This window comes from Nerophis lumbriciformis, linkage group LG07, assembly GCF_033978685.3.
Source record: "Nerophis lumbriciformis linkage group LG07, RoL_Nlum_v2.1, whole genome shotgun sequence".
Taxonomy (NCBI): Eukaryota; Metazoa; Chordata; class Actinopteri; order Syngnathiformes; family Syngnathidae; genus Nerophis; species Nerophis lumbriciformis.
In genome coordinates, this window is record NC_084554.2 from 3,211,935 (window position 1) to 3,237,738 (window position 25,804).

The window sequence follows — 25,804 nt, forward strand, 5'->3', positions numbered from 1 at the left end:
TATATGTATATATATATGAATGTTGATATGTATATACATGTGTATGTATGTATATGTGTAAATGTATATATGTATGTATAGATAAATGTGTATATGTATATATGTGTATGTATATGTATATACATGTGTATGTAAATGTGTCTATGTATATATGTGTATATGTACTGTATATATGTATGTATAGATATATGTGTATATGTACAGTATAAATGTGTATGTGTATGTATATACATGTCTATGGGTCTATGTATAAATGTGTATATATACTGTACATGTGTGTGTGTGTGTGTGTGTGTTTGTGTATTTATACTTAAATGTGTATATGCGTGTATATACTGTATATGTGAATGTGTATATGTATATATATGTATGTGTATATGTATATATATATATATGAATGTGGATATGTATATACATGTGTATGTATGTATATGTGTAAATGTATATATGTATGTATAGATAAATGTGTATAGGTATATACGTGTATGTATACAGTATGTATATACATGTGTATGTAAATGTGTCTATGTATATATGTGTATATGTACTGTATATATGTATGTATAGATATATGTGTATATGTACAGTACAAATGTGTATGTGTATGTATATACATGTCTATGAGTCTATGTATAAATGTGTATATATACTGTACATGTGTGTGTGTGTGTGTTTGTGTATTTATACTTAAATGTGTATATGTGTGTATATACTGTATATGTGAATGTGTATATGTATATATATATGTATGTGTATATGTATATATATATGAATGTGGATATGTATATACATGTGTATGTATGTATATGTGTAAATGTATATATGTATGTATAGATAAATGTGTATATGTATATATGTGTATGTATACAGTATGTATATACATGTGTATGTATACAGTATGTATATACATGTGTATGTAAATGTGTCTATGTATATATGTGTATATGTACAGTATAAATGTGTATGTGTATGTATATACATGTCTATGGGTCTATGTATAAATGTGTATATATACTGTACATGTGTGTGTGTGTGTGTGTGTGTGTGTGTGTGTGTGTGTGTGTGTGTGTTTGTGTATTTATACTTAAATGTGTATATGCGTGTATATACTGTATATGTGAATGTGTATATGTATATATATGTATGTGTATATGTATATATATATATATGAATGTGGATATGTATATACATGTGTATGTATGTATATGTGTAAATGTATATATGTATGCATAGATAAATGTGTATAGGTATATACGTGTATGTATACAGTATGTATATACATGTGTATGTAAATGTGTCTATGTATATATGTGTATATGTACAGTATAAATGTGTATGTGTATGTATATACATGTCTATGGGTCTATGTATACATGTGTATGTATACTGTACATGTGTGTGTGTGTGTGTTTGTGTATTTATACTTAAACGTGTATATGTGTGTATATACTGTATATGTGAATGTGTATATGTAAATATATGTATGTGTATATGTATATATATATATATATGAATGTGGATATGTATATACATGTGTATGTATGTATATGTGTAAATGTATATATGTATGTATAGATAAATGTGTATATGTATATATGTGTATGTATACAGTATGTATATACATGTGTATGTAAATGTGTCTATGTATATATGTGTATATGTACTGTATATATGTATGTATAGATATATGTGTATATGTACAGTATAAATGTGTATGTATATACATGTCTATGGGTCTATGTATAAATGTGTATATATACTGTACATGTGTGTGTGTGTGTTTGTGTATTTATACTTAAATGTGTATATGTGTGTATATACTGTATATGTGAATGTGTATATATATGTATGTGTATATGTATATATATATGAATGTGGATATGTATATACATGTGTATGTATGTATATGTGTAAATGTATATATGTATGTATAGATAAATGTGTATATGTATATATGTGTATGTATACAGTATGTATATACATATGTATGTAAATGTGTCTATGTGTATATATACATATATGTGTGTGTGTGTGTATAATTAGTCATAAAAATGTACAAGTGATATATATCATAATTGGTTATTAAGAGTATGTGAAAGTTCAACTCCTTCCTTGTTTGGACACCAGGCTGTAGTTTGGATCCCTCTGGCTTACACGATTACTAAAATAATCTATATCTGCAGCCCGAGTGTGAGGTTGTTTGGTCAAATGGTTTGTTTTCAGCGCTCTGTGACTTTCACCATATCAACTATAGTATACCACTAATGCTAGGATGCAACAAATGTCAAGGCTTGTTTTTTGTTTACTTTCGACTGGAACGTTATGTGCGAACCGCGTGGGCTCCAAGTGTAAGTATCATCAGTTCTGTCCAATGAAGCCTTGTTTTACAGTGGTAGACCTCGTTTGTGTTCCTCCCAGTCAAAGTGCACCAGTAGCTCGCTGCCTACACTGGAAACACGTCAGTTTTCTCCGCAGGCATCTGGGAATGCCGTGACCCGATTGTTTGATGATTGAGAAAGCATCAGGTCGGTATGAGCTGCCTATAAACAAAGTCTGTGTCGGTCAGTCAAACATCTGCGCAAGAGTGACGGTTAGAACTCTTGCCACCTTCCAGTTCTTCCCACTGTCCCCAAAGGACTCCACATTGTGGTGACCAGAAAGCACACGACGACGTTACTCGAGTACGTTCATGAGAAAGACATTTTCCATCCATCCATCCATCTTCTTCCGCTTATCCGAGGTCGGGTCGCGGGGGCAGCAGCCTAAGCAGGGAAGCCCAGACTTCACTCTCCCCAGCCACTTCGTCCAGCTCTTCCTGTGGGACCCCGAGGCGTTCCCAGGCCAGCCGGGAGACATAGTCTTCCCAACGTGTCCTGGGTCTTCCCCGCGGCCTCCTACCGGTCGGACGTGCCCTAAACATCTCCCTAGGGAGGCGTTCGGGTGGCATCCTGACCAGATGCCCAAACCACCTCATCTGGCTCCTCTCCATGTGGAGGAGCAGCGGCTTTACTTTGAGCTCCCCCCGGATGGCAGAGCTTCTCACCCTATCTCTAAGGGAGAGCCCCGCCACCCGTCGGAGGAAACTCATTTCGGCCGCTTGTACCCGTGATCTTGTCCTTTCGGTCATAACCCAAAGCTCATGACCATAGGTGAGGATGGGAACGTAGATCGACCGGTAAATTGAGAGCTTTGCCTTCCGGCTCAGCTCCTTCTTCACCACAACGGATCGATACAGCGTCCGCATTACTGAAGACGCCGCACCGATCCGCCTGTCGATCTCACGATCCACTCTTCCCTCACTCGTGAACAAGACTCCGAGGTACTTGAACTCCTCCACTTGGGGCAAGATCTCCTCCCCAACCCGGAGATGGCACTCCACCCTTTTCCGGGCAAGAACCATGGACTCGGACTTGGAGGTGCTGATTCTCATCCCAGTCGCTTCACACTCAGCTGCGAACCGATCCAGTGAGAGCTGAAGATCCTGGCCAGATGAAGCCATCAGGACCACATCATCTGCAAAAAGCAGAGACCTAATCCTGCAGCCACCAAACCAGATCCCCTCAACGCCTTGACTGCGCCTAGAAATTCTGTCCATAAAAGTTATGAACAGAATCGGTGACAAAGGGCAGCCTTGGCGGAGTCCAACCCTCACTGGAAACGTGTCCGACTTACTACCGGCCATGCGGACCAAGCTCTGGCACTGATCATACAGGGAGCGGACTGCCACAATCAGACAGTCCGATACCCCATACTCTCTGAGCACTCCCCACAGGACTTCCCGAGGGACACGGTCGAATGCCTTCTCCAAGTCCACAAAACACATGTAGACTGGTTGGGCAAACTCCCATGCACCCTCAAGGACCCTGCCGAGAGTATAGAGCTGGTCCACAGTTCCACGACCAGGACGAAAACCACACTGTTCCTCCTGAATCCGAGGTTCGACTATCCGGCGTAGCCTCCTCTCCAGTACACCTGAATAGACCTTACCGGGAAGGCTGAGGAGTGTGATCCCACGATAGTTAGAACACACCCTCCGGTTCCCCTTCTTAAAGAGAGGAATCACCACCCCGGTCTGCAAATCCAGTGGTACCGCCCTCGATGTCCACGCGATGCTGCAGAGTCTTGTCAACCAAGACAGCCTCACAGCATCCAGAGCCTTAAGGAACTCCGGGCGGATCTCATCTACCCCCGGGGCCTTGCCACCGAGGAGCTTTTTAACTACCTCAGCAACCTCAGCCCCAGAAATAGGAGAGCCCACCACAGACTCCCCAGGCACTGCTTCCTCATAGAAAGACATTTTGGCTTCTGCAAATCACAATCATCAATCAAACAAGAACTATGTCTACACTTCCAGCACTCACAGGTCTGAGGACTTCTTTATCTCGTTCCAATGACGACCGGTCTTCCATTCGTCCTTTGAAGTCGACACGCCGCGTCTTACATAGGAAGTTCACCGCGACATGGTGGTTATTATTGCTGATAATAGCCTGCCAGCGACCGCCAACATTCAGTACTTTTCCACATCAGTGGCTTGCTTGCACTCCATTCACCATCAGGCTTCTGTGTTTCAGTCTGTAAGAGAGAACTTCTGGCCACGTATCCTCGTGTCAAACTTGTGTAATACGTCTGACCAAGATCACTCAGTCTCCTCTGGCAGGTACGTTGGGACTTATTTAGGGAATAATGATCTATATGATACCGGACGAGGCGGAATCTAGCACGGAGCAAGAAGAAAAACACCAGATTCCTGCCATTTAATATGCCATTAAAGGCTCATTTGGACGGAGCCCCTGGCATGTGTGATGGAATTCTACTGTTCCTTGCCTTCAATGAAATTCCCCAAAGGCTTTGGACTGTAGGTGTGTGTTTGTACTGGACCTTGTGTGTGTGGCTTGTGAATGGTAGGCGTGTGTGTGTGTGTGTGTGAGGTATTTCAAGCCAGCAGAAGTTTAGTTTTCCATTGGGGTAAATCTACACCCTCCATCTCCTGCCACGTCTGACTGCCCTCTGTAGTCACAGATAACGCGGCGTTCACTAATAGACCCCCCCCCCCGACCAATAGCGTGACGGTTGCCAGGCACGCCACTTCGGCTTTGACCAGTCCCCATTGATCCACTGGCAGGAATTGTACAAAAGAATGTGCCAAGAGAAAGGTTGTGTCTTGAAGAATGTTCTGGGTCTCTTACGAACTGAAAATGTAAGGCAACTACCGTATTTTTTCGGACTATAAGGCGCACTTAAAATCCTTTCATTTTCTCAAAACTCGACAGTGCGCCTTTTAACCCGGTGCGCCTAATGTACGGAATCATTTTGGTTGTGCTTACCGACCTCGAAGCTAATTTTTTTTTTTACATGGTTAATTGATAAGTCATCTGGCCAGGATCTTCAGCTCTCGCTGGATCGGTTCGCAGCCGAGTGTGAAGCGATTGAGATGAGAATCAGCACCTCCAAGTCCGAGTCCATGGTTCTCGCCCGGAAAAGGGTGGAGTGCCATCTCCGGGTTGGGGAGGAGATCTTCTCTCTTATGTGTGACTGCCATCTACTGGTCACTCTTATCACTTCACCATGTACCAAATAAAACAGCTTCGAGGTCGGTACGCGCAACCAAAATTATTCCGTACATAAGGCGCACTGTGGAGTTTTGAGAAAATGAAAGGATTTTTGAGTGCGCCTTATAGTCGGAACAAAACGGTAATTGCATTTGAAATGGTAAACTTCCATCCATCCATCCATCCATCCATCCATCTTCCTCCGCTTATCCGAGGTCGGGTCGCGGGGGCAGCAGCCTAAGCAGGGAAGCCCAGACTTCCCTCTCCCCAGCCACTTTGTTCAGCTCTTCCCGTGGGACCCCGAGGCGTTCCCAGGCCAGCCGGGAGACATAGTCTTCCCAACGTGTCCTGGGTCTTCCCCGCGGCCTCCTACCGGTCGGACGTGCCCTAAACACCTCCCTAGGGAGGCGCTCGGGTGGCATCCTGACCAGATGCCCGAACCACCTCATCTGGCTCCTCTCGATGTGGAGGAGCAGCGGCTTTACTTTGAGCTCCCCCCGGATGGCAGAGCTTCTCACCCTATCTCTAAGGGAGAGCCCCGCCACCCGGCGGAGGAAACTCATTTCGGCCGCTTGTACCCGTGATCTTGTCCTTTCGGTCATAACCCAAAGCTCATGACCTTAGGTGAGGATGGGAACGTAGATCGACCGGTAAATTGAGAGCTTTGCCTTCCGGCTCAGCTCCTTCTTCACCACAACGGATCGATACAGCGTCCGCATTACTGAAGACGCCGCACCGATCCGCCTGTCGATCTCACCATCCACTCTTCCCTCACTCATGAACAAGACTCCGAGGTACTTGAACTCCTCCACTTGGGGCAGGGTCTCCTCCCCAACCCGGAGATGGCACTCCACCCCTTTCCGGGCGAGAACCATGGACTCGGACTTGGAGGTGCTGATTCTCATCCCAGTCGCTTCACACTCGGCTGCGAACCGATCCAGCGAGAGCTGAAGATCCTGGCCAGATGAAGCCATCAGGACCACATCATCTGCAAAAAGCAGAGACCTAATCCTGCAGCCACCAAACCAGATCCCCTCAACGCCTTGACTGCGCCTAGAAATTCTGTCCATAAAAGTTATGAACAGAATGGGTGACAAAGGGCAGCCTTGGCGGAGTCCAACCCTCACTGGAAACGTGTCCGACTTTTACAATGCGGACCAAGCTCTGACACTGATCATACAGGGGGCGGACCGCCACAATCAGACAGTCCGATCCCCCATACTCTCTGAGCACTCCCCACAGGACTTCCCGAGGGACACGGTCCAATGCCTTCTCCAAGTCCACAAAGCACGGGAGCATGGGAGTTTGCCCAACCAGTCTACATGGTAAACTTCCATGATTATTTGTTGTCATTACATCAGGGGTTAATTTGGTCTGGAAAAAAATAATGGCAATAATTTGTAGGTCAATCTACCGTCCAGCAAAATTAGCATTGTTGCTCACTAATGACTTGTAAAGGGTACAGGACATGGGAAAAAGAGGCCAAACGGTAGTGTTGGGATGTTCCACTCAGCCGTGTTGTGTCTGGCTTGGTAGAGGAGTTGTTCCTTGTCTACTGTGTGGTTTCCAATGTGTGTGTGTGTGTGTGTGTGGGAGCTGCTGGGACTCATAACTACATTATGAAGACCGCATTCCTCGACACAAGCGGCGTATCAAATAAAAGAAGTCGAGATGGGATGTGAGTGTGATTAACAGGCGGGGGAATAACTGAGCAGCTGCAAGGAGTCAAACAGCGTGTGCAGACGGAAGGGACATCAAGTGAAACATGCGAGAAAACGTGGCTCCTTACCAGCGCGATAAACAAAGTTGGCCTCGGCCTCGGAGGAGGTCGGCGAGAGCAGCTCGTCGTCGTACTCGTTGGAGCTGAAGGAGCCCGAGTGGTTCCGCTTGCGAGCGTCCATGACGGCGTTGGCCACCATGACGTGGCGCAGCGAGTCGTTGAGATAGCGGTGCAACAGGCTGCTCTTGTACTTGGGCGGGGACACGTAGTCGTCGGCCAGCGAGGCGGCGTCGGTGGCCGAGCGCAGGCCGGCTCCCATGGTCATGCCCATCGCCATGCCCATCATGGCCGAGCCCTCCTTCTTGATGACACTCTGGTACATGGGCTTGGTCAGCTCCCCGGGGACGCTCTGGCTCCTCTGAGGGTTGTCCCCGTCTGGAAGCATACATTTGTCAAGTAATATCAATACACTATTTATCCTTGCACTCTTTCTCTGTTTAAGAGCTGCATCCTTTGAACAATACTCAAGAGTTTGAATGCAAACTGTAGTTGAATGTTTGAACAGAAAATGTGATTTTTAGCGGGGTTATAACGGAAACAAAGGTCAGATAATGTCATCGCTCTCACTTTTGAGAGAAGAGGTGCTCATTGATTGATTGATTGAAACTTTTATTAGTAGATTGCACAGTACAGTACATATTCCGTACAATTGACCACTAAATGGTAACACCCCAATAAGTTTTTACACTTGTTTAAACGGGAACATTATCACCAGACCTATGTAAGCGTCAATATATACCTTGATGTTGCAGAAAAAAGACCATATATTTTTTTAACCGGTTTCCGAACTCTAAATGGGTGAATTTTGGCGAATTAAACGCCTTTCTATTATTCGCTCTTGGAGCGATCGGGAAGCAATCCGCCATTTTCTCAAACACATTACAAACACCGAATCAAATCAGCTCTGTTATCTTCCGTTTTTTCGACTGTTTTCCGTACCTTGGAGACATCGTGCCTCGTCGGTGTGTTGTCGGAGGGTGTAACAACACGAACAGGGACGGATTCAAGTTGCACCAGTGGCCCAAAGATGCGAAAGTGGCAAGAAATTGGACGAATGTTGTTCAAAATACAAAGGTGTGGGGAAAGCCGACGAAAATGGTCAGTCGTTTGTTCCGCACATTTTACCGACGAAAGCTATGCTACGACAGAGATGGCAAGAATGTGTGGATATCCTGCGACACTCAAAGCAGATGCATTTCCAACCATAAAGTCAAAGAAATCTGCCGCCAGATCCCCATTGAATCTGCCGGAGTGTGTGAGCAATTCAGGGACAAAGGACCCCGGTAGCACGGCAAGCAACATCATGCCTCGTCGGTGTGTTGTCGGAGAGTGTAACAACACGAACAGGGATGGATTCAAGTTGCACCAGTGGCCCAAAGATGCCAAAGTGGCAAGAAATTGGACGAATGTTGTTCAAAATACGAGGGTGTGGGGAAAGCCGACGAAAATGGTCAGTCGTTTGTTCCGCACACTTTACCGACGAACGCTATGCTACGACAGAGATGGCAAGAATGTGTGGATATCCTGCGACCATCAAAGCAGATGCATTTCCAACGATAAAGTCAAAGAAATCTGCCGCCAGACCCCCATTGAATCTGCCGGAGTGTGTGAGCAATTCAGGGACAAAGAACCTCGCTATCACGGCAAGCAATGGCGGCAGTTTGTTCCCGCAGACATGGTCATGGTTGTCCACATGATGGCGACAAATTGCCGCAGGGTATTTAATTTTAATATGAAAACAACGGCAAATTAAACTTGTACTGTCGTTTCGCGGGCCAAATTGAAGATGCTGTCGGAGTAAACAAAAACAGCAGGCTTAGCTACACGTCTTTAAAATAAGCCCGGAGCTCTGCCAGCTATCAATGGTTTGTCATCTGTATGGCAATCTGTCTAACTGTGTTGCATGCTTTGACATAAAACAGGTTGGTTTACAAAAAATCGTATCAAAGGCTTCGCCACACATCTTAAAATAAAGCCGGAAGAAGAGTGAATTTCCTTTTGAGATTGCTAAACCTTCCAAATTCCAGCATCAAGAGGGGAGTTTGGCCCACCAGCTTTAAAAAAAATAGGTTAAAATAATATAATATGGGATTTCAATGTTTTTGTGTTTGTGTGGAAGCGGTTAAATTTAGCTTCATTAAAAAACAAAATATGAATGTAGAGATATATTTCTTCAAGCTTGATGGCGTCTCCGGTAAAAACAATATAAAATACTACGTTGGTACTTTTCAATGCTGTGGAGATGACAAATACGTTTTGTCTTTCCAAATAAATCCTATTAACTGATTTAAAAGGCTTCGGGCCGCGCAGCAAAAATGACGAAAAGCTCAATAAATTTCAACTAATGTTGAATTTCCGCTGGCGAAGCGGCTGAGAAATGTGAGCGCTAACCACAAAGTGCTGCTCGCCTGTTTCCAATCCATCCACTGCACTTTGAGAGCGTACCACACCATGAGAGTGCACTGCTAAGCTAATCAAATTAAATGAGGCCTCCACCTGATGAAAGACGCGGATAAAAAAAGTGCTGTGGAAACTCCAACGTCAGTAGGAAGTTAGCACGGAGCGTTGTGTAGTTAGCACGGGTTTGTACTCAGTCAAGGCTAGATTAGAATTACAGATCTCATCGTGTCCTTTGAAAGCCACTTTCATTTTAAAACCATCCATCCATCTTCTTCCGTTTATCCGAGGTCGTGTCGCGGGGGCAGCAGCCTAAGCAGGGAAGCCCAGACTTCCCTCTCCCCAGCCACTTCGTCCAGCTCTTCCTGTGGGACCCCGAGGCGTTCCCAGGCCAGCCGGGAGACATAGTCTTCCCAACGTGTCCTGGGTCTTCCCCGCGGCCTCCTACCGGTCGGACGTGCCCTAAACACCTCCCTAGGGAGGCGTTCGGGTGGCATCCTGACCAGATGCCCGAACCACCTCATCTGGCTCCTCTCCATGTGGAGGAGCAGCGGCTTTACTTTGAGCTCCTCCCGGATGACAGAGCTTCTCACCCTATCTCTAAGGGAGAGACCCGCCACCCGGCGGCGGAAACTCATTTGGGCCGCTTGTACCCGTGATCTTGTCCTTTCGGTCATGACCCAAAGCTCATGACCATAGGTGAGGATGGGAACGTAGATCGACCGGGAAATCGAGAGCTTTGCCTTCTGACTCAGCTCCTTCTTCACCACAACGGATCGATACAGCGTCCGCATTACTGAAGACGCCGCACCGATCCGCCTGTCGATCTCACCATCCACTCTTCCCTCACTCGTGAACAAGACTCCGAGGTACTTGAACTCCTCCACTTGGGGCAAGATCTCCTCCCCAACCCGGAGATGGCGCTCCACCCTTTTCCGGGCGAGAACCATGGACTCGGATTTGGAGGTGCTGATTCCCATCCCAGTCGCTTCACACTCGGCTGCGAACCGATCCAGTGAGAGCTGAAGATCTTGGCCAGATGAAGCCATCAGGACCACATGATCTGCAAAAAGCAGAGACCTAATCCTGCAGCCACCAAACCAGATACCCTCAACGCCCTGACTGCGCCTAGAAATTCTGTCCATAAAGGTTATGAACAGAATGGGTGACAAAGGGCAGCCCTGGCAGAGTCCAGCCCTCACTGGAAACGTGTCCGACTTACTGCCGGCAATGCGGACCAAGCTCTGACACTGATTATACAGGGAGCGAACCGCCACAATAAGACAGTCCGTTACCCCATACTCTCTGAGCACTCCCCACAGGACTTCCCGGGGTACACGGTCGAATGCCTTCTCCAAGTCCACAAAGCACATGTAGACTGGTTGGGCAAACTCCCATGCACCCTCAAGGACCCTGCCGAGAGATAGAGCTGGTCCACAGTTCCACGACCAGGACGAAAACCACACTGTTCCTCCTGAATCCGAGGTTCGACTATCCGGCGTAGCCTCCTCTCCAGTACACCTGAATAGACCTTACCGGGAAGGCTGAGGAGTGTGATCCCACGATAGTTAGAACACACCCTCCGGTTCCCCTTCTTAAAGAGAGGAACCACCACCCCGGTCTGCCAATCCAGTAAATTCAGAATTTGATCGGTATTTATAAACGTACGATTCGGTTCCCGTACCTTTTTAATGAAACGTGTCATGTCCTAACGGTGTAATAAAACATGGTTTTCTTTTCTTTGAAATGAGCGAGTACAGCTACAAAACAAGCTGGACCAAGAGAGTCCATGTTTGGGTCAGCGGGGTCATCCATCCACATAAATAGCTTCTGGAGCAAAACCATGGCTGGCCTCTCAGCGCACGGGTCAAATGTGGGATTAAGCTGCGGAGAACTTCACAACCATAATGTGACCGAGGCGAAGAGTGTGGGAGATCTAGCGAGCCACTGGCGGTACAATGGCATGTGGCGGACACAATGCAAACAACATTCTTCTCCCGCCACACGCTCAGCCTCTAAAGCCTTCAAAAAAAGAATTAAAGATTCCTGACGCCACAGCGTTCTTCTTGCCCGCTCTATCTCTCACTACTGGAGTGTGTACGTTTGTATTTATTCCCCGGGCGGTGTTCTCTGTGCTGCTCGTGGCCAGGAAGCAGCGTGCGTTTGCAGTAAATACAGAGCTGAGAAGAGAGTCAGTCCTTCCCAATTGCAGACTGGTTGGCTCAGCAGGGTGTCTTAATGACAGCGCGTTAAAGCCTCAGCGCCTCTTAGCGAGGTCACACTTGTTGCAAGTATATCTACGATATTACATGTAGCAACAATCTGTGGAGCATTATTCCATCCATCCGTCCATTTTGTACCACTTGTCCCTTTCCATCTACACTTCCTTAAGCAGTCATTTATTTTGTTGTTTCTAGCCAGCTAAACTGCTAACTTAGCTATTGAAGTATTGCTCTCTGTGTAACATGTTTAGCATTGTCCTAATACTTGATAATATCTAATAAAGATACTTAAGATATTAACTTAGAAATGCACATCATTTGCCATAATGGAAGTGATTATTAGTAATTGAAAGGTTAATCTCATTTATTTTGTTGTTTCTAGCCAGCTAAGCTGCTAACTTACCTATTGAAGTATTGCTCTCTGTGTAACATGTTTAGCATTGTCCTAATACTTGATAATATCTAATAAACATACCTAAGATATTATCTTAGAAATGCACTTAATTTGCCATAATGGAAGTGATTATTAGTAATTTAAAGGTTAACCTCATTTATTTTGTTGTTTCTAGCCAGCTAAACTGCTAACTTAGCTATTGAAGTATTGCTCTCTGTGTAACATGTTTAGCGTTGTCCTAATACTTGATAATATCTAATAAAGATACTTAAGATATTAACTTAGAAATGCACTTAATTTGCCATAATGGAAGTGATTATTAGTAACTTAAAGGTTCATCTAATTTATTTTGTTGTTTCTAGCCAACTTAACTGCTAACTTAGCTATTGAAGTATTGCTCTCTGTGTAACATGTTTAGCGTTGTCCTAATACTAGATAATATCTAATAAAGATACCTAAGATATTAACTTAGAAATGCACTTAATTTGCCATAATGGAAGTGACTATTAGTAACTTAAAGGTTAATCTAATTTATTTTGTTGTTTCTAGCCAGCTAAGCTGCTAATTTAGCTATTGAAGTATTGCTCTCTGTGTAACATGTTTAGCGTTGTCCTAATACTTGACAATATCTAATACAAATACTTAAGATATTAACTTAGAAATGCACTTAATTTGCCATACTGGAAGTGATTATTAGTCATTTAAAGGTTAATCTAATTTATTTTGTTGTTTCTAGCCAGCTAAACTGCTAACTTAGCTATTGAAGTATTGCTCTCTGTGTAACATGTTTAGCGTTGTCCTAATACTTGATAATATCTAATGAAGATACCTAAGATATTAACTTAGAAATGCACATAATTTGCCATAATGGAAGTGATTATTAGTAACTTAAAGGTTATTCTAATTTATTTTGTTGTTTCTAGCCAGCTAAGCTGCTAACTTTGCTATTGAAGTATTGCTCTCTGTGTAACATGTTTAGCGTTGTCCTAATACTTGATAATATCTAATAAAAATACTTAAGATATTAACTTAGAAATGCACTTAATTTGCCATACTGGAAGTGATTATTAGTAATTTAAAGGTATATCTCATTTATTTTGTTGTTTCTAGCCAGCTAAAATGTTAATTTAGCTATTGAGCTATAGCTCTCTGTGTAACATGTTTATCATCGTCCTAATGCTTGACAATATCTGATAAAGATACCTAAGATATTAACTTAGAAATGCACTTAATTTGCCATAATGGAAGTGATTATTATTCATTTAAAGGTTAATCTCATTTTTTGGTTTGTTTCTAGCCAGTTAAGCTGATAATTTAGCTATTGAGCTATTGCTCTCTGTGTAACATGTTTAGCCTTCTCCTAAGACTTGATATCATCTGATAATGATACTTAAGATATTAACTTAGAAATGCACTTAATTTGTGATTATTATTCACTTAAAGGAGCGGCTCCACACTTTGTAAGGAGTTACACTAGCATGTCAGCCAAGGGACTACAAATACCGTATTTTTCGGACTATAAGTTGCAGTTTTTTTCATAGTTTGGCCGGGGGTGCGACTTATACTCAGGAGCAACTTATGTGTGAAATTATTAGACTTCCCTCTCCCCAGCCACTTGGTCCAGCTCCTCCCGGGGGATCCCAAGGCGGTCCCAGGTCGGCCGGGAGACATAGTCTTCCCAGCGTGTCCTGGGTCTTCCCTGTGGCCTCCTGCCGTTCGGATGTGCCCTAAACACCTCCCTAGGGAGGCGTTCGGGTGGCATCCTGATCAGATGCCCGAACCACCTCATCTGGCTCCTCTCCATGTGGAGGAGCAGCGGCTTTACTTTGAGCTCCCCCCGGATGGCAGAGCTTCTCACCCTATCTCTAAGGGAGAGCCCCACCACCCGGCGGAGGAAACTCCGCTTGTACCCGTGATCTTGTCCTTTCGGTCATAACCCAAAGCTCATGACCATAGGTGAGGATGGGAACGTAGATCGACCGGTAAATTGAGAGCTTTGCCTTCCGGTTCAGCTCCTTCTTCACCACAACGGATCGATAGAGCGTCCGCATTACTGAAGACGCTGCACCGATCCGCCTGTTGATCTCACGATCCACTCTTCCCTCACTTGTGAACAAGACTCCGAGGTACTTGAACTCCTCCACTTGGGGCAGGGTCTCCTCCCCAACCCGGAAATGGCACTCCACCCTTTCCCAGGCAAGAACCATGGACTCGGACTTGGAGGTGCTTGATTCCCATCCCAGTCGCTTCACACTCAGCTGCGAACCGATCCAGTGAGAGCTGAGGATCCTGGCCAGATGAAGCCATCAGGACCACATCATCTGCAAAAAGCAGAGACCTAATCCTGCAGCCACCAAACCGGATCCCCTCAACGCCTTGACTGCGCCTAGAAATTCTGTCCATAAAAGTTATGAACAGAATGGGTGACAAAGGGCAGCCTTGGCAGAGTCCAACCCTCTCTGGAAACGGGTCCGACTTACTACCGGCAATGCGGACCAAGCTCTGACACTGATCATACAGGGAGCGGACCGCCAAAATCAGACAGTCCGATACCCCATACTCTCTGAGCACTCCCCACAGGACAGAGTCGAATGCCTTCTCCAAGTCCACAAAGCACATGTAGACTGGTTGGGCAAACTCCCATGCACCCTCAAGGACCCTGCCCAGAGTATAGAGCTGGTCTACCGTTCCACGACCAGGACGAAAACCACTTTATTACCTGCCATGCTTTTAAACTCCTTAATGTTGTTATTGAAATGTTTACCTACATCTGAAGCAACATTGGTAATGCTGTACTGTCACATTTGGCGAGGCATGTTTGAAACACCTCCGTGTTTAAAGTGTCACCTTCATTGATAGTTCTGAAGCCCAAATACCTTTTATATTGTCTTCCACGCACCTGTTTTTGATTAATTATTGCTGTTATTTTGGCAAGGCCCCGGGGGTAGATGAGACCCGCCCGGAGTTCCTTAAGGCTCTGGATGCTGTGGGGCTGTCTTGGTTGACAAGACTCTGCAGCATCGCGTGGACATCGGGGGCGGTACCACTGGATTGGCAGACCGGGGTGGTGGTTCCTCTCTTTAAGAAGGGGAACCGGAGGGTGTGTTCTAACTATCGTGGGATCACACTCCTCAGCCTTCCCGGTAAGGTCTATTCAGGTGTACTGGAGAGGAGGCTACGCCGGATAGTCCAACCTCGGATTCAGGAGGAACAGTGTGGTTTTCGTCCTGGTCGTGGAACTGTGGACCAGCTCTATACTCTCGGCAGGGTCCTTGAGGGTGCATGGGAGTTTGCCCAACCAGTCTACATGTGTTTTGTGGACTTGGAGAAGGCTTTCGACGGTGTACCTCAGGAAGTCCTGTGGGGAGTGCTCAGAGAGTACGGGGTATCGGACTTTCTGATTGTGGCAGTCCGCTCCCTGTATGATCAGTGCCAGAGCTTGGTCCGCATTGCCGGTAGTAAGTCGGACACGTTTCCAGTGAGGGTTGGACTCCGCCAAGGCTGCCCTTTGTCACCGATTCTGTTCATAACTTTTATGGACAGAATTTCTAGGCGCAGTCAAGGCGTCGAGGGGATCTGGTTTGGTGGCTGCAGGATTAGGTCTCTGCTTTTTGCAGATGATGTGGTCCTGATGGCTTCATCTGGCCAGGATCTTCAGCTCTCACTGGATCGGTTCGCAGCTGAGTGTGAAGCGACTGGGATGAGAATCAGCACCTCCAAGTTCGAGTCCATGGTTCTCGCCCGGAAAAGGGTGGAGTGCCATCTCCGGGTTGGGGAGGAGACCCTGCCCCAAGTGGAGGAGTTCAAGTACCTCGGAGTCTTGTTCACGAGTGAGGGAAGAGTGGATCGTGAGATCGACAGGCAGATCGGTGCGGCGTCTTCAGTAATGCGGACGCTGTATCGATCTGTTGTGGTGAAGAAGGAGCTGAGCCGGAAGGCAAAGCTCTCAATTTACCGCTCGATCTACGTTCCCATCCTCACCTATGGTCATGAGCTTTGGGTTATGACCGAAAGGACAAGATCACGGGTACAAGCGGCCCAAATGAGTTTCCTCCGCCGGTTGGCGGGGCTCTCCCTTAGAGATAGGGTGAGAAGCTCTGCCATCCGGGAGGAGCTCAAAGTAAAGCCGCTGCTCCTCCACATGGAGAGGAGCCAGATGAGGTGGTTCGGGCATCTGGTCAGGATGCCACCCGAACGCCTCCCTAGGGAGGTGTTCAGGGCACGTCTGACCGGTAGGAGGCCGTGGGGAAGACCCAGGACACGTTGGGAAGACTATGTCTCCCGGCTGGCCTGGGAACGCCTCGGGGTCCCACAGGAAGAGCTGGACGAAGTGGCTGGGGAGAGGGAAGTCTGGGCTTCCCTGCTTAGGTTGCTGCCCCCGCGACCCGACCTCGAATAAGCGGAAGAAGATGGATGGATGGATGGATGGATGGATTTTGTTGTTATTCCTTTGGATGATTATTATGATTTCATGTGCTCGGTATGAAAACTAACTACGGGTGTTTTCCAAAGGCAGTAGTACTAAGATCGTTTCCATTCATCATGCTTGGGTTGATGAGTAACTGACTGTTGGGAATTTTTGGAAGGTATGTAATGTTAATGTTTTCACATTCGAAAACTTTAAAGTTACAGTATTATCATTTAGTATTTTATCCTAATGTTAGCTAGCTGGTTGTCATTACAAACTAACATGTAATATGTTGTATAACTTGTGCAGAAATTGTGGATTTTTCTCAGGCCCGACTTGAGCGAGTCACTCTGAAGGGCTAGATTTATACCCACTACTCCTCGGTATGCCCACTACCCCTACATGCAAAGAGCCGTTGCCTTCACGGGAATGCGCAAAATGTAGGGATAGGGCTACAAAGTATGGCGAGGGGGGTGTATTGGAATTGGGCCTAAGTACATTTTCCATCCTTACCCAGAATCCCCCGGTCACCATTTGCAAAAGGCTGCTTTCATCAACGCAAAGCCCCTAAAAGAGCGGGAAAAGTGTGTTGATGTCGTACCGTCTGAGCAGCTGTCGTCGCTGCTGACGCTCAGTCTCTCAGCGTTGCCTTGCACGTACTTGTTGTACAGCTTGATCCTGAGCGCCCAGCTCAGGTCGGGCTGCCTCACCGTGTTCTTCAGACGTCTCCTGGCGTTGGCGAACCAATTGGAAACCTGACGGGCAAACAGAGCGTTATTGTTTACACCTTTTTGACCTAACATTTCCACTACAGATCACTCAAATATCAACACTAAATCAATCATCTTATTCTTGATTTTAATCATATTCATCTACTTAGTTTACAACCTTGAAACCATTTGTTTCAAGGTTGAACACCAACAACACAGGAAGAGTCACCAAAATAACAGCGCAAGACAGGAACTAAAGCACTACACACAGGAAACAACAACAAACTCAAAATAAGTTTAATTTTTTTACCTTTTCTGCTGATTTTGATTGATTGATTGAAACTTTTATGAGTAGATTGCACAGTACAGTATACTTGTCAACCCTACCGGATTTTCCGGGAGACTCACGAAAACCTCCCGGGACAAATTTTCTCCCGAAATTCAGGCGGAGCTGCAAGCCACGCCCCTTCCAGCTCCATGCGGACCTGAGTGACGTCAGGTGCGCGACACCACGTAAATCGTCGGCCAACCAAAAAGTAACCCCAGTACGCTATAGCCAACATTCACCAGGAGATGGCAACAGACAAACATAGATCACTCTATTACATTCCTCCCCTTTTAGAAATGTATAGAAGTTACACAAAATAAATAAACAACCCAACCAAAAAAATGCAGCAGCTCAATTAAAAAACTGTACTTAAGCCACATTCTTTTCTTCTTTTTTTTTTAGTACTGAACTCTTAACCCTCATTTGTAAAAAAATAACATGCTTATCATACAAACAGTATTTGTACACATTTAACACAGATTTTTATACTGTCTTCAGAGATTCCGTTTTTTTGGTGGTACTCGAAACCTTTCTGGGTACCTGCGAAAGGGTGTTCAGCATGGTTGGAAAAATAGTGACAGAGAATAGAACAAGGATGGACAATTCAACCCTTAACTCAACAATGAGTAGATGAGTGTTATGTGTGTGTATATGTGTAAATAAATGAACACTGAAATTCAAGTATTTCTTTTATTTTTATATATATATATATATATATATATATATATACATATACACACACATATATACACATATATACATATACACACACATAACACTCATCTACTCATTGTTGAGTTAAGGGTTGAATGAGTAGATGAGTGTTATGTGTGTGTATATGTGTAAATAAATGAACACTGAAATTCAAGTATTTCTTTTATTTATATATATATATATATATATATATATATATATATATATATATATATATATATATATATATATATATGTATATGTGTAAATAAATGAACACTGAAATTCAAGTATTTCTTTTATTTATATATATATATATATATATATATATATATATATATATATATATATATATATATATATATATATATATATATATAAATAAAAGAAATACTTGAATTTCAGTGTTCATTTATTTACACATATACACACACATAACACTCATCTACTCATTGTTATATATATATATATATATATATTATATATATACTCAGTGGCCTAGTGGTTAGAGTGTCCGCCCTGAGATCGGTAGGTTGTGGGTTCAAACCCCGGCCGAGTCATACCAAAGACTATAAAAATGGGACCCATTACCTCCCTACTTGGCACTCAGTATCAAGGGTTGGAATTGGGGGTTAAATCACCAAAAATGATTCCCGGGCGCGGCCACCGCTGCTGCCCACTGCTGCCCACTGCTCCCCTGATCAAGGGTGATGGGTCAAATGCAGAGAATAATTTCGCCACACCTAGTGTGTGTGTGACAATCATTGGTACTTTAACTTTAACTTTAATATATATATAATACATATAATAAAATAAATATATATATAGCTAAAATTCACAGAAAGTCAAGTATTTCTTATATATATATATATATATATATATATATATATATATATATATATATATATATATATATATATATATATATATATATATATATGAAATACTTGACTTGGTGAATTCTAGCTGTAAATATACTCCTCCCCTGTTAGCCCCGCCCCCAATCACGCCCCCGCCCCACCCAACATTGAGAAGGTGTCTAAAAGAAGATTTATTGGGGTCATTTTAGATGAAAAGTTGACATTGAAAGCTCATATATTGCACATGAAAAATAAGGTATCTAAAAGCTTATTTATTTTGAACAAGGTTAAATACAGTTTCCCGTATAATGTTATATTGCTCAATTAGTCTACCTTATTTCAATTATCGTGCAGAAATATGGGAAAATACATATCACAGCAATATAACGCTTTAATTTCTTTCAAAGAAAAGAGTAATTCTTTCTGCTCCGCCGCTCCCAGTCTGTGGAATGCACTCCCTGACCACCTGAGGGCACCACAGACTCTGAATGCTTTTAAAAAAGGCTTAAAAGCCCTTCTTTTTTTTTTAAAAAAGCCTTTTTTTTAGATTTATGCGTGCTAGTTCTAGTTTTTCTTTTTATTATCTTTTTATTTTAAATTTTTAATACACTATAGTACTTTGAGGTTGTTTGCTCAATGTAACGTGGTTTTACAAATAAAATCTATTTTAATTATCGTGCAGAAATATGGGGAAATACATCTCACAGCAATATAACGCCTTAATTTCTTTCACAGAAAAGAGTAATTCTTTCTGCTCCGCCGCTCCCAGTCTGTGGAACGCTCTCACTGACCACCTGAGGGCACCACAGACTGTGAATGCTTTTAAAAAGGCTTAAAAGCCCTTCTTTTAAAAAAAAAAAAACCTTTTTTTTAGATTTATGCGTGCTAGTTCTAGTTTTTCTTTTTATTATCTTTTTATTTTAAATTTTTAATACACTATAGTACTTTGAGGTTGTTTGCTCAATGTAACGTGGTTTTACAAATAAAATCTATTTTAATTATCGTGCAGAAATATGGGGAAATACATATCACAGCAATATAACGCCTTAATTTCTTTCACAGAAAAGAGTAATTCTTTCTGCTCCACCGCTCCCAGTCTGTGGAACGCTCTCCCTGACCACCTGAGGGCACCACAGACTGTGAATGCTTTTGAAAAAGGCTTAAACGCCCTTCTTTTAAAAAAAAAAAAGCCTTTTTTTTTAGATTTATGCGTGCTAGTTCTAGTTTTTCTTTTTATTATCTTTTTATTTTACATTTTTAATACACTATAGTACTTTGAGGTTGTTTGCTCAATGTAACGTGGTTTTACAAATAAAATCTATTTTAATTATCGTGCAGAAATATGGGAAATTACATATCACAGCAATATAACGCCTTAATTTCTTTCACAGAAAAGAGTAATTCTTTCTGCTCCGCCGCTCCCAGTCTGTGGAACGCTCTCCCTGACCACCTGAGGGAACCACAGACTGTGAATGCTTTTAAAAAAAGGCTTAAAAGCCCTTCTTTTTAAAAAAAAACAACCTTTTTTTTAGATATATGCGTGCTAGTTCTAGTTTTTCTTTTTATTATCTTTTTCTTTTAAATTTTTAATACACTATAGTACTTTGAGGTTGTTTGCTCAATGTAACGTGGTTTTACAAATAAAATCTATTTTAATTATCGTGCAGAAATATGGGAAAATACATCTCACAGCAATATAACGCCTTAATTTCTTTCACAGATAAGAGTAATTCTTTCTGCTCCGCCGCTCCCAGTCTGTGGAATGCTCTCCCTGACCACCTGAGGGCACCACAGACTGTGAATGCTTTTAAAAAGGCTTAAAAGCCCTTCTTTAAAAAAAACAACAACCTTATTTTTAGATTTATGCGTGCTAGTTCTAGTTTTTCTTTTTATTATCTTTTTATTTTACATTTTTAATACACTATAGTACTTTGAGGTTGTTTGCTCAATTTAACGTGGTTTTACAAATAAAATCTATTTTAATTATCATGCAGAAATATGGGAAAATACATATCACAGCAACATAACGCCTTTATTTCTTTCACAGAAAAGAGTAATTCTTTCTGCTCCGCCGCTCCCAGTCTGTGGAACGCTCTCCCTGACCACCTGAGGGCACCACAGACTGTGAATGCTTTTAAAAAAGGCTTAAAAGCCCTTCTTTTTTTTAAAAAAAAGCCTTTTTTTTAGATTTATGCGTGCTAGTTCTAGTTTTTCTTTTTATTATCTTTTTATGTTAAATTTTTAATACACTATAGTACTTTGAGGTTGTTTGCTCAATGTAACGTGGTTTTACAAATAAAATCTATTTTAATTATCGTGCAGAAATATGGGAAAATACATCTCACAGCAATATAATGCCTTAATTTCTTTCACAGAAAGAGTAATTCTTTCTGCTCCGCCGCTCCCAGTCTGTGGAATGCTCTCCCTGACCACCTGAGGGCACCACAGACTGTGAATGCTTTTAAAAAAGGCTTAAAAGCCCTTCTTTAAAAAAATAAAAAAAAACCATTTTTTTAGATATATGCATGCTAGTTCTAGTTTTTCTTTTTATTTCTTTTTATTATCTTTTTATTTACTTTTTTAAATACACTGTAGTACTTTGAGGTTGTTTGCTCAATGTAAAGTGGTTTTACAAATAAAATCTATTATTATTACATACCTGCCAACTACTCCGGTTTTCCTGTAATTAGTACGGTTTTCATCAACCTATTCCAGGTTACGGTTGCAGTGATAAAAAATACGGTTTTTCATTAATTAAAAAAAATTTTTTTTTTTAAAGTTTTATTCACGAAATCGCGTAACAACAATGACAATCGACACTGCTTCCCGTAACTCCGTATCCAGCCATTCCGAATGCCATGCGCGAGGCTATTTATAGCACCGCTGCCAAGCACGAGGCACCTGTTGCCATTGTTTCCAAACGAGCGAACGATCATGGAATCAGCCGGAGAAAAATCGCAAACGAGTCTTAAACCGAAAAGAAAAACTGCAGTCATTCCGTGAAGAATATTCAAAAGCCTATCCGGGAATAATTATCCGTTCCAAAAAGGGTGAAAACTACGCGAATTGCACCTTGTGCAGACAAGATTTTTCGATCGGACACGGAGGAATTAGCGATGTAAAAGACCACGTTGGGACAAAAGAACACAAGTCTAATGCCGTTGCTAGCGATACAAGTGGAAAACTTTCAACGTTTTTCGTCGCCCAAACAGATTCTTTGGATGTGATAAATGCCGAAGTTTTATTTACGGAAGCAATAATTGAGCATGGACTTCCAATCGCACTGGCTGATCACATGGGACAGTTATTTCGGAAAATGTTTCCCGACTCGAAAATCGCCAAAAAATATGGATGTGGTCGAACCAAAACATCAAACATTATTCAGTGTCTTGGAACAGAATCCACAAAAAGGTAATGACACCAATGTTATCTATTGGAATTGTTTAGTACTGTTATACTGTTAAAAGTGTTTATACTATTTATGCTTTCAAGTCCAAGTTGAAGAAATCTTGTTAAATGTTGACAGCATAACTACCAAAATACAGAAGTATGTCCTTAATATTTTTGCAGTGCTATTTCTGTTGAAAAGTTCAAATGATTACATTAGAGATGTGATGTGCCACTTTTCAAGTGTCTGATGGCTTCAATTAATTTTCATTAATTTTTCATATTTTGAATTCTTTTGAAAGGCTTACAGAAAAACTACATTTGAATTGTAATTCCATGCTATTGACAGGACTATTAATTTTAATGAAGTTAGCTTACCATGTTTACAGTATGATCATTGTGATAGAAATGTGAATTTTAGGCACAGAATATTTTATACAATTGAACAAGGCAGTAGATTATACAAGCTTGGACAGAAAGTTAATAATGACACCAATTTTTTTTTTAATGGAATTGTTTAGTACTGTTTTACCATTTGTTTACTGTAAAAAGTGTTTATACTTTCAATTAACAAATTGAAGTCTTGTGAAAGGTTGACAGGATAACTGGCATTAACTGTCAAAATAATTTCAAACTATTGAAGTTATCTTACAGAATAAACATGTCAATCAACCCATATGATTTTTGCTGTAATATTTTTGTTTTGAAAAGTCTCTGTGACTGATAGAAAAGTGATGCTTTTAGCAACATTTTAACCTGTCTGAATGCTAATAATCATTTTGCGTCGGAGGGCGAAGCCCTGAACCCTCCACCAGGACTTTGCGGCCCCTGGACCCTGGCTACTAGGTTTTTCTGATTTCAAAAGTTGGCAGGTATGGAAATGTATACGAAACAAAAAACAATGAAAGTGTCAACTGTGCGTGGCTTGTTTATATGCATTTTAATGAACGGATTAAAAAGAAATAATGATGAATTAAGTTAAGATTTGAGCTCCGATTTAGTCGTCCGCACTCATTTTAGTGCAAATGTAAAAACAACAAATAACCAATCCATGATGTAATTTGCCACTGATTAATGTTAGCCCCCGGACAGATGTAAACAGCACAATTAAGAATAATGTCATTGAAGTCCCAAGCTGACCCAGTGTTGCTGGCATTGAAGGCAAGCAGCATTCCTCCACACTTTACTCTCCTTCACCAAAACAAACGCCTTCATCCTAAATGAGAAGCAGATTACTCACCGCGGCTCACCCCCAAACAGACCTCGTCTGAGGGCTTATTCTGTACTCACGGCTGAAACCACACAGTCGGAGAATACACCGGACCTTACTGTCTACGTATGATACTGTACATCCATCCAGCCATCTATCGAGAGAATGCCAAGAGTGTGCAACGCAGTTATCAGAGCAAAGGGCGGCTATTTTGAAGAAACGAGAATACAAAACATGTTTTCAGTTATTTCACCTTATTTTGTTAAAGGGGAACATTATCACCAGACCTATGTAAGCGTCAATATATACCTTGATGTTGCAGAAAAAAAGACCATATATTTTTTTAACCGATTTCCGAACTCTAAATGGGTGAATTTTGGCGAATTAAACGCCTTTCTATTATTCGCTCTCGGAGCGATGACGTCACATCGGGAAGCAATCCGTCATTTTGTCAAAGACCGAGTCAAATCAGCTCTGTTATTTTCCGTTTTTTTCGACTGTTTTCCGTACCTTGGAGACATCATGCCTCGTCGGTGTGTTGTCGGAGGGTGTAACAACACGAACAGGGACGGATTCAAGTTGCACCAGTGGCCCAAAGATGCCAAAGTGGCAAGAAATTGGACGAAATTTGTTCAAAATACGAGGGTGTGGGGAAAGCCGGCGAAAATGGTCAGTCGTTTGTTCCGCACACTTTACCGACGAAAGCTATGCTACGACAGAGATGGCAAGAATGTGTGGATATCCTGCGACACTCAAAGCAGATGCATTTCCAACCATAAAGTCAAAGAAATCTGCCGCCAGACCCCCATTGAATCTGCCGGAGTGTGTGAGCAATTCAGGGACAAAGGACCCCGGTAGCACGGCAAGCAACATCGTGCCTCGTCGGTGTGTTGTCGGAGGGTGTAACAACACGAACAGGGACGGATTCAAGTTGCACCAGTGGCCCAAAGATGCCAAAGTGGCAAGAAATTGGACGAACTTTGTTCAAAATACGAGGGTGTGGGGAAAGCCGACGAAAATGGTCAGTCGTTTGTTCCGCACACTTTACCGACGAAAGCTATGCTACGACAGAGATGGCAAGAATGTGTGGATATCCTGCGACACTCAAAGCAGATGCATTTCCAACCATAAAGTCAAAGAAATCTGCCGCCAGACCCCCATTGAATCTGCCGGAGTGTGTGAGCAATTCAGGGACAAAGGACCCCGGTAGCACGGCAAGCAACATCATGCCTCGTCGGTGTGTTGTCGGAGGGTGTAACAACACGAACAGGGACGGATTCAAGTTGCACCAGTGGCCCAAAGATGCCAAAGTGGCAAGAAATTGGATGAACTTTGTTCAAAATACGAGGGTGTGGGGAAAGCCGACGAAAATGGTCAGTCGTTTGTTCCGCACACTTTACCGACGAAAGCTATGCTACGACAGAGATGGCAAGAATGTGTGGATATCCTGCGACACTCAAAGCAGATGCATTTCCAACCATAAAGTCAAAGAAATCTGCCGCCAGACCCCCATTGAATCTGCCGGAGTGTGTGAGCAATTCAGGGACAAAGGACCCCGGTAGCACGGCAAGCAACATCATGCCTCGTCGGTGTGTTGTCGGAGGGTGTAACAACACGAACAGGGACGGATTCAAGTTGCACCAGTGGCCCAAAGATGCCAAAGTGGCAAGAAATTGGACGTAATTTGTTCAAAATACGAGGCTGTGGGGAAAGCCGACGAAAATGGTCAGTCGTTTGTTCCGCACACTTTACCGACGAAAGCTATGCTACGACAGAGATGGCAAGAATGTGTGGATATCCTGCGACACTCAAAGCAGATGCATTTCCAATGATAAAGTCAAAGAAATCTGCCACCAGACCCCCATT

At 42.9% G+C, this 25,804-nt stretch overlaps 1 protein-coding gene across 2 annotated transcripts in view; it reads right to left on the reverse strand.

Moving 5' to 3' along the window:
- Positions 1–25,804, reverse strand: part of mkxa (mohawk homeobox a) — an 89,913-nt gene that overhangs the window by 33,170 nt on the left and 30,939 nt on the right. For both annotated transcript variants that reach the window (XM_072913443.1, XM_061965927.1), the window contains exons 3-4: positions 17,352–17,505; positions 7,339–7,704 (exon numbers count right to left, since the gene is read on the reverse strand). In XM_072913443.1, the coding sequence (XP_072769544.1) occupies positions 7,339–7,704; positions 17,352–17,505 (520 nt within the window). The remainder of the gene's footprint in view (positions 1–7,338; positions 7,705–17,351; positions 17,506–25,804) is intronic.